The sequence below is a fragment of the Doryrhamphus excisus genome, linkage group LG4 (assembly GCF_037039965.1).
Source record: "Doryrhamphus excisus strain RoL-2023G ecotype Guam linkage group LG4, RoL_Dexc_Guam_v1.1, whole genome shotgun sequence".
In the NCBI taxonomy this organism is placed as follows: domain Eukaryota; kingdom Metazoa; phylum Chordata; class Actinopteri; order Syngnathiformes; family Syngnathidae; genus Doryrhamphus; species Doryrhamphus excisus.
Genome location: NC_136360.1, coordinates 19,148,223 through 19,158,440, shown reverse-complemented (window position 1 = coordinate 19,158,440; position 10,218 = coordinate 19,148,223). Strand labels below are relative to the sequence as shown.

At 39.7% G+C, this 10,218-nt stretch overlaps 1 protein-coding gene across 9 annotated transcripts in view; it reads left to right on the top strand.

Annotated features, from left to right (window-relative positions):
* ttll7 (tubulin tyrosine ligase-like family, member 7) overlaps positions 1-9,992 on the top strand; it is a 114,804-nt gene extending 104,812 nt beyond the window's left edge. For 4 of the 9 annotated variants that reach the window (XM_078790330.1, XM_078790332.1, XM_078790335.1 and 1 more), the window contains 2 exons: positions 1,098-3,941; positions 5,550-5,773. In XM_078790330.1, coding sequence (XP_078646456.1) covers positions 1,098-1,206 — 109 coding nt within the window. In that variant the 3' untranslated portion in view covers positions 1,207-3,941; positions 5,550-5,773. Of the gene's footprint in view, positions 1-1,097; positions 3,942-5,549; positions 5,774-9,900 lie in introns of those variants that run through there. The other 5 variants (XM_078790334.1, XM_078790331.1, XM_078790329.1 and 2 more) reach the window with 3 other exon arrangements.
* The last annotated feature ends 226 nt before the right edge of the window (positions 9,993-10,218 follow it).

Here is a 10,218-nt window from a genome sequence, read left to right as displayed (position 1 = left end):
AGTAGCTTAAAGCTGAAATATTAAATAAAAAATATGCTTCTTTATGCTTTTTTAAAAATTACGTTGTAATATGATAAAACAAAATAAAGGTGAAATTTATGGATAATTAGGTTGAGAAAAATCATGGGAATAAAATCAAAATATTATGGCAATAAAATCAAAATATTATGGGAATATAATCTAAATATTATGGGAATAAAATCAGTAATATAAACGCTGCATGAAGTCATATTGTCAGCCATGGCATGTGTGAAAAAAAATCCTCCCATCTCGTGTGGAAGTGGTACATTTTTGCCTTTTTAAGTTTATATTGCTAGCTTGTCAGCTCGTGACCATCTGAAATCCCTGAAAATCCAACACTTTTATAGACAATAATTAATTTAGCATAAATTAGCAAGCATTGCTCATAGGTTTTGCATAGTGTGAAATTTATGGATAATTAGGTTAGGGAAAATCATGGGAATAAAATCAAAATATTATGGGAATAAAATCAAAATATTATAAGAATAAAATCAAAATATTATGAGAATAAAGTCTAAATATTATAGGAATAAAATCTAAATATTGTTGTGACAGTTCAGTCTGTATAGTGTACAGTGAATGCTACGAGTGTAAAGGTGCCTATAGGGGTGTTATTTCATGTCTACAGAGCTCTAATACATATTTCAAAAGTCATAAACTGGTTTTCTATACTTTAACTACAAAAATATGAAATGTATTAACATTGAATCATAAGTCTTGGAAATGTATCGGGGTTGGGTCTGGAACCAATTAAACGAGGGACGTTAATGTAAAACCGCTGAATCTGTTTCAGACAGCCAAAATTATTTACAAAAATACATTAATAGATAATTATTATACATGCAGGAATTGTACCCACAACTTTCTTTGGTCCCTGAGTGAAATATTGTAAAACAACATTTTTTTTTCAAACTCGGACATCCAACGTTAAGTAAATAAAGGTTGGGTATAATCGGAGCGTTTACGGAATATGGAAAACCCGAGAGGTTGGATGTCAGTGCCGAGCATCCTGACCTCTAAACGTGGCTCCTCGCATCGCTAATCCTCTCATTACATCCGTGCCGCCGTCTGTCCAGGTATCTCCTGCCAGTGACCTCCCAGTTCATCATGAAGTGGCCTTCATCCAACACCTCAGCCGCGCCACGCTCACGCAGCCTTTTCGCCGCCAGGATGGGCCGCTTTTGAGGTCACCGCCACTGCCTTTGACTTTCTCCCAGCCAAACTCTGGACGATCTCAGTGTGTTTTTTTTTTTAACTCGGAGTACCTGACGGAGCTTGATGAACGCCAGGCAAAGAGAAAGACCAAGAACAAGCCAGGGGGTTTGCGACGAAAAAAGCTTTCATTTAGGTCGGCGGTGCCAACAGACCACCTGAACGTTGCCTTCACCCCAAGAACAGCAGACCGCTCAAATTGTAATTGCTTTATTTTAACAACGCACTGCAGTGACCAGTCTTGGTACCGACAAAGGAAACTGGACCTACGTATCTAACGAAGCAAGGATTTTATTTATGGATCTATTTATTTTTTTCAGATGTTCCACGAATGCAGTGAATGCGGACGCAGAATGTCGTTATGGAATGATAACCACAGAGCTATGAGTTGCAAATCTTATTTTTCGCTGGCTGTTTTCAATGTTTTATTTCTCTATTCACATGGAATTTTACTTATTTTTCTCTGAGTCTTTATCTTTATAGCGACTTTATGACCCACTTTGCAGAGGGGACATCCTATTAAGTGTGGATTTGTTTTTTTTCCAACAACAGAATGTACTGTAAGTGTGTTGCCACATAGAGAACACGGCGTCTCGCCGAGCACTTAGTTCCAAATATGCACTTTGCAGTTTGTCCCAGAAAAAGAATGAGAACATTTTTTTAATGGGTTCACTTTGCAGTCGTGCTTGCATGCTTAGACTTTAGCCTGCGAGACAGAGGAGCTGAGTTGGGATGATACTTGAAATTAGTCCCCCCCCCCCCTCCAAACATTTCCCTTTAACATTTACAGAAGGTCCTCGGGTTACGACTGTCCATGTTTACATACTGTATGCATAGATCATTAAAAACTTACCGTATTTTCTGGACTATAAGTCGCTTCGGAGTATACACTACTGCTGAAAAGTTTGGGATCACTTGGAAATTTTTGGGGGCTTTTTCTTGGCAGTCCTGCTACGAAGTCCAGCATCCTGAAGTCGCCGCTTCACTGTTGATGCTGACACTGGTGTTTGACGGCTACTATTTATGCAGTTGCCAGGTTGACGACCTGTGAGGCGTCTTTGTCTTAAACTACACACTCTCAGATATTTGTCTTCTTGCACAGTTGTGCAGCGTTTTTCTGTCCTCGTTAGACCCAGTTTTTGCTGCTCTCTGAAGGGAGTAGTTAACAGCATGGTAAGAGATTTTAATTTTAGTTTAGATTTTTAGATGGCTTTTCTTTAGGCCTTTAGGCCTCTATGCAAAAATGTACATCCTTCTTTGAAAATCATCTGATTAATTTTCATTGTTTGTGAAATGGATACAAATGTTTGTGAAATGGAAAAAATAGTTTGTGAAATGCAGGAAAATTTATTTTTCTTTGGAAAACAAAGAAATTTGCAAGTGATCACAAACTTTTGAGCAGTAGTATAAGTCACACAAGGCCAAAAATGCATAATTAGGTTGAAAAAAACATACATAAGTCGCACTGGAGTATAAGTCGCATTTGACCAAAACAGACTATTTGACCAGATCAGACATTACCTCTTGGAAGGCAAGTTCTAACAATAACAGAATAGAAAACAGGCTGAACAGGTGTAAGATATGCTAACACAATGGTTATTCAGCTACACAAAAAATAAACATGAACAGAAAAGGTGTCCAGTGTTTATGTAACATAAACAGTTTTTTCATTTATAAGTCGCAGGAACAGCCAACCTATGAAAAAAAGTGCGACTTATAGTCCGGAAAATACGGTAATTTCGGTTCGTAAACACAAGAAAAAAAATAGTTGTAATCTAACAAGAAAAAATAACATTGCATCATTTTACTATTAAGACAGAATATAAAAAAAACTTGAAAAAACTTTTTAAAAGTTATAATACTGTATAATTAAAAAACAAAATGATGAATAATGTAATTTTTGGAAAATTAGGGTTGTGAAAGAGGAGAATAAAGTCAAAATACTATGGGAATAACGTCATAGTTCTGAAAGAAACATGTCAAAAATGGAAAAAAACAGTACTTTTACGACAAAGTCCAAATATTAAGAAAAAACATTGCATTCTATCGAGAAAAAGTCACAATTTTACACAAATAATCTTGTAATATGAAGAAAAATAAAGTCATTCTAGTAGCTTAGAGCTGAAATCTTTATGATATTTTGAAATTAAGCTGTAATATTATAAAACAAAATAAAGGTAAAATTTATGGATAATTAGGTTGGGGGAGAAATCATGGTAATGAAATCAAAATATTATGGGAATAAAATCAAACTATTATGGGAATAAAGTCAAAATTACAAGGAAAAAATGGTCGAAATTGTTTGCAGAAAAAGGGGGAATCAAATTAAAATATTATGGGAATTAAGTCACAATAAGAAAAGGTATGGAGATTATTTAAGAAGAAAGCTGAAATATTTGTAAAATCTAAAAAAAAAAACAAGGAAAAATGGGGGAACGTTGATATGAACGACACATTTTCACTTGAGTGTATATAACAAAGGCATAAAATTGTTTCAGCCTTTCATTTTTCACCATGCTGGTACAAACAAAACAGGCCCAAACAACATCAGCAACATCAACACTCCACACAACAGTCATGTTGCTACAGTAGCATGGCAAACCATCTGCCCCGTAAAACAACTAAACTGTCTTTTTTGTGGACCGTGTGATTGACATTGGAGTTCATTTACCAAAAATCACCGCCTAGGAACGGCAATCATACATACAGTGAAGAAAATAAGTATTTGAACACCCTGCTATTTTGCTATTTCTCCCACTTAGAAATCATGGAGGGGTCTGAAATTTTCATCGTAGGTGCATGTCCACTGTGAGAGAGATAAACTAAAAAGAAAAATCCAGAAATCACAATGCATGATTTTTTAACAATTTATTTGTGTGATACAGCTGCAAATAAGTATTTGAACACCTGTGTATCATCTAGAATTCTGACCCTGAAAGACCTGTTAGTCTGCCCATTAGAAGTCCACCTGCACTCCATGTATCATCCTGAATCAGATGCACCTGTTTGAGGTCGTTAGCTGCATAAAGACACCTGTCCACCCCATACAATCAGTAAGACTTTAACTTGTAACATGGCGAAGACCAAAGAGCTGTCCAAAGACACCAGAGACAAAATTGTACACCTCCACAAGGCTGGAAAGGGCTACGGAGCAATTACCAAGCAGCTTGGTGAAAAAAGGTCCACTGTTGGAGCTATCATTAGAAAATGGAAGAAGCTAAACATGACGGTCAATCTCAATCGGAGTGGAGCCCCATGCAAGATATCACCTCGTGGGGTCTCAATGATTCTAAGAAAGGTGAGGAATCAGCCCAGAACTACACGACAGGACTTGGTCAATGACCTGAAAAGAGCTGGGACCACCGTTTCCAAGGTTACTGTAGGTAATACACTAAGACGTCATGATGTGAAATCATGCATGGCACGAAAGGTTCCCCTGCTTAAACCAGCACATGTCAAGGCCCGTCTTAAGTTTGCACATGACCATTTGGATGATACAGAGGAGTCATGGGAGAAAGTTTTATGGTCAGATGAGACCAAAATAGAACTTTTTGGTCATAATTCCAATAAGCGTGTTTGGAGGAAGAAGAATGAAGAGTACAATCCGAAGAACACCATCCCTACTGTGAAGCATGGGGGTGGTAGCATCATGCTTTGGGGGTGTTTTTCTGCACATGGGACAGGACGAGTGCACTGCATTAAAGAGAGGATGACTGGGGCCGTGTATTGTGAGATTTTGGGGAACAACCTCCTTCCCTCTGTCAGAGCATTGAAGATGGGTCGTGGCTGGGTCTTCCAACACGACAACGACCCGAAGCACACAGCCAGGAAAACCAAGGAGTGGCTCCGTAAGAAGCATATCAAGGTTCTAGCATGGCCCAGCCAGTCTCCAGACCTGAACCCAATCGAAAATCTTTGGAGGGAGCTCAAACTCCGTGTTTCTCAGCGACAGCCCAGAAACCTGACTGATCTAGAGAAGATCTGTGTGGAGGAGTGGGCCAAGATCCCTCCTGCAGTGTGTGCAAACCTGGTGAAAAACTACAGGAAACGTTTGACCTCTGTAATAGCAAACAAAGGCTACTGTACCAAATATTAACATTCATTTTCTCAGGTGTTCAAATACTTATTAGCAGCTGTATCACACAAATAAATTGTTAAAAAATCATGCATTGTGATTTCTGGATTTTTCTTTTTAGTTTATCTCTCTCACAGTGGACATGCACCTACGATGAAAATTTCAGACCCCTCCATGATTTCTAAGTGGGAGAAATAGCAAAATAGCAGGGTGTTCAAATACTTATTTTCTTCACTGTAAGCAGAGGAGCAGCTGAGATGAAGATGTGTTTTTTCACTCATGGATTGTGTGCAGCTCGTTGACTGAACGGGATCCGCAGCCCAGATACTAAAAATGAATAAAACACGGAGGAGTGTGCCAGTAAGAAGCACACCTACTTCACGTGTAAATGCTAATATATCACAAACCAGCGTAGTACTTCATTGAAGTACGGTAAAAAAAAGAAATAAACATGTTGTTTTTGGAGAGACGTGTTGTGTGTTAAGTAGTTTAGCAGCTCTGACTCAGTGTGCCAAACAGTAAAATAACAGCAGTGTCGTTTTCGACTCCCCTCATATTCGGACTACAATTTACACACCAAATACTTAGCTTTGCTGGACTATGTACAGGATATGTGTTATTTCAAAGGCAGGTTTTAATGGAGGAATGCCATTTTTAAGGTTACAGAGCAATAAAATGTTTAAAAAAAAGTCATTGTTTTGTCATTGGAGTTGAACGAAAGGGCCTATTGATATGTTTGTTTGATTAACAAGGGGGGGCTTGTAGATATAGGTGGCATCAAGCAGAACAACATACTTGCTCACGGTGCAACAAAACCAACACATCCACAGCAAGTTAATGCATTGCATAAATCACGTAACGTGTGATTTCCAAATGGCCACTAGGCATGCTGGGTAGTCCAGATGCAATGACAATATGAGCTGTGACTAATAAAATAATGTATTTTGAAATCTAGAAAAAATTTATGGCAAAATGTTGGGAGAGAGAGTACCACAAACTACCCAGAATGCCTTGCAGCAGAAATATACCAGTGTTTTTTAGGCATGGGTATTGCGTGTAGGTTACCTTGTGTGTCGTGTGTTGACATGTTGTGTTGTTTGGGTGTATTTAATTTCAACAGTCACTGATATTGTAAATGCTGATCCAAAATCAGAGGACAGTATCATTATCATCATTAGCCGATGGTCCTGGAACATAATGCTAGCAAAAATGGAGGATCTACTGTACACCCGTCCCCCCCCCAGCAAAAATGGAGGATCTACTGTACACCCGTCCCCCCCCAACCGTGACATCTACAGAGCAGAGACTGACAGTCTGACTCTGTGAGCCTGGCGTGCCGTCCAAAAGCGTCCCCCTGCAACGAGGCTGCACTGTTCCGTCCTGACCTTTCCACTCATCACGCTCCCCTGCCACCAACCACCAACCCCGGCTTCTTTAATCCCAGCAAAGTCCAGACAGCAGAGTATCCACCAAGACCCATATGACCTCATTTCAGGGGCCAAGGCCGACCTCCTTGGCCTGGGAACTGTGAGGGGTGGATGGCTGGGATAACGTAGCACGAAAGCTCCTACAGATGGCCGGACTTCCAAAATGTCCTTCTCTTTTGTTTCTTAATCCGCCATTTTCAGTTGACACGGGGTGGGGTGGGGGGGGGGGGGGGGGGAAGAGAACTGTGATTTGTTCTGTCATTATGAACATGTTTTTTCCAAGCATGGCTTCCCTTCTTTTTCCCTCCCCTCCGACAAAATTCCAGCCAAGTGATTTCACTTTCTTATCAGAGGACTATTTTGTGTGTCCAGCTTGTGTATCTCTGCTCCCTGTTGAGTGTAATGATAAATCCTATATGGTGCACCATGCGTTCACATATGTCAAATGCAGTGTAGTTCTCCGTTTACGACATTCTGTGATTAGGAACTCGCTCCCACAACATCGCAGCAAACCATTATGTCTCGCAAACAGCAGTGCGCCAAAGAAAAGGAAAGCCATTATCATGAAATTGAACAAAACAAACAAAAAAACGCTTAGATTTCCTTCACCTTTAGTTTATTAAACCAATAAAACCAAATTAAAATTGGTTTAGCAGTTGGATTTACGGTAATCCCTCATTTTTAATTGGTTCCCGACCCAACCATGCCGAGTCAATTTCCACAAAGTAGGATTCCTTATTTATAAATGGAATATTTGGAGCATAGAAACCCTGTCAACAACCTTCTAAATAGGATTTTATTAACATAATTAGAGCCCTCTAGACATGAAATAACACCCCTACAGTCACCGTTACACTCTTATTTCTCAATTTAGTAGACATAAATAAAATAAATAAATAAGACATAAATAAGACATGTGGTCTGCTGCAAATGTGTATCAGTGCTTAAGGGGCACACAGGAAGTGAGGTTTAGACGTTTTAGCTCCAGCAGTAGCTCGTGTCAGGGATCAGGGTGCTTGTGTGTCACCCAACATTACAGTAACGTCACTGACACCTAGTGACCAGTGTAGAATACTACATACCACAATGCCTTATATTTGTATTTTACTTCATTATTACTTCATTTATGCTTGAAAATGCATTGGGCAAACAATGTGTAAAAAAAAAAGGCTGAAAAATGCTTTTGGACTAATAATAGGCTGTAAAATGTGAAGCCTGAAGTGTGGAGGGAGTTTTTAAAACCTCTCATGTTAACTTGGTACTATTAGTAACATTTTTATGGACATATCAACTCCTGTAATTTGGCCATTAAGAAAAAAAAATTGGGGCATGAATAGACTTGTTGAATTCTTGTAATAAAGCAACGTTTTATATATATATATATATATATATATATATATATATATATATATGTATAAAAAGTTTGGGATCACTTGCAAATTTCTTTGTTTTCCAAAGAAAAACAAATTTTCCTGCATTTCACAAACATTTGTTTCCATTTCAGTTAAAATGAATGAGATGATTTTCAAAGAAGGATGTACATTTTTGTATCGAGGCCTACTATCAACAACTGTCAGTCCTTTGCATCAATCTCCTGGTATGGCTGCTAATCCAAGTTCATCATTTTATAAGGCTAATAGATGATTAGAAAAGCCATCTAAAAATCTAAACTAAAACTAAAATCTCTTACCACGCTGTTAACTACTCCCTTCAGAGAGCTGTATCAGTATCAACAGTGAAGCGGCGACTTCAGGATGCTGGACTTCATAGCAGGACTGCCAAGAAAAAGCAGACTGGCCAAAATGATTTCCAAGTTATCTCAAACTTTTCAGCGGTAGTGTATACATTTAAAAGAGCCTCCAAACATCACAAACTGCTTCAAAATCCAAGATTTTAGACCAAAAAAAATCCTGGAGCGACGGACCAACTCATGTAGCAACATGCCGAGGAGCCACAAAGGCGTCACAGTCGGGGGGCTGTGCTTATTTACTGTCATCTGCTTGCATACGCGTTCACCAAATGACCCTTGCAAACGTATGCACTTACTTATGGCAAATATTCGAACCCCACGCTGTTAACATTCCATTACAATATTTATAAGATCCAATCACAATTCCAGGATGCTTATGTCATAAACTCCTTTGGGACATTTTTACCAAACACAGCTGGTGGTATTATATATTATACGTATGTAGTATCTTAATAGTTCAGGTTAAATGCGGGAGATGCTCAAGGATTGAACTTGCAACCACCATATTATGAGAAAACAAATACAGAGAGCACAAATTGGACTTGTTAGTTGGGTTTGTTTGATCATCGATGCGTTTCTAACTAAATATTACATCATATTCCCTGAGTGAGGGGCGGACAGGAAGTGAGGTTTAGACGTTGTTTTTTACATCTGCAGAGCATTAAAATAAACTTGCACTTCAACTTTAAAAAAAACAAAACCAATAAGACTTTAGTGGTGAAAAAATGGCGTTCAGTGTCCGTTATACACTTATATTGATTGATTAATTACTCATTCATTCATTCAGTCCCTCATTTATCATGGTTAATTGATTCCAGTGATAAGTGAATTTCCATGAAGTAGGATTTCTTTATTATTATTATTATATTGAAAGCCATGGCCTTGCAGCCATAAAGTCACCTGACTAACTTTGATGGTTTTTGACCCCGCCCTTGAAGCTGCAGGGTCGTACTTGCCTGCATGGCTTTCACTCAGTGACCTTGCTCTTGACACCCAAAGACTCCCACCATGGGGGGCGGGTGGGGAGTGGGGGTGGCTGCAGACAAGCACAGCTCTGCATATGACCATCATTCACAACACAGTCTTACCCCGACTGTGTGTGTGTGTGTGCGTGTGTAGCGCATGAAGGCGATCAGTAAAGGATTGACGAGAGGGAACACGCAGGCCAGGAAGTGACTTTCTCTCCCATCTGGGCTCCTAACAAGTCGGGCTGCTCGCTGCATTAGCACATGTGATGGTAGACGACCTGACTGTCCATCCCTTCACCCTGTGATCATTGGTCTCAGCAGCCAGTGAGAGTGGAGTGGAGTGGAGTGGAGTCTTGGGGGGGGGGGGGGGGGGCACAATGAGAATAAATGAGGTGTGGGGAACATGTGGCATGTGTGTGTGTACCTGCCTCCTTTCTTCTTCGGCAGAGTTGGGCTATGGAGCCAATAGAGCGTCCCGGGACTCTTCATCCATTTGCTGCAGAGAGCCCCAGGGGACGCGTGGAGCCTTGCAGAATGTGATGTTATCAATACCCCCCCCCCCCCCCCCCCCCCGGGCAGCCTGGGAAACAGGAGGGGAAGTCAGTGACTCCTGCTTATTATTCTTTAACTATTTTATTCTCAAGCTGAACAGGAAAAATGATGCCAAAGATGCGGCTCAGACCACTTTCTGTACGTAAGCTACATTCATTATACACATTGTTTAGATCAACATTGCTTGGAATATTTTTGGTACCACTCAATGAC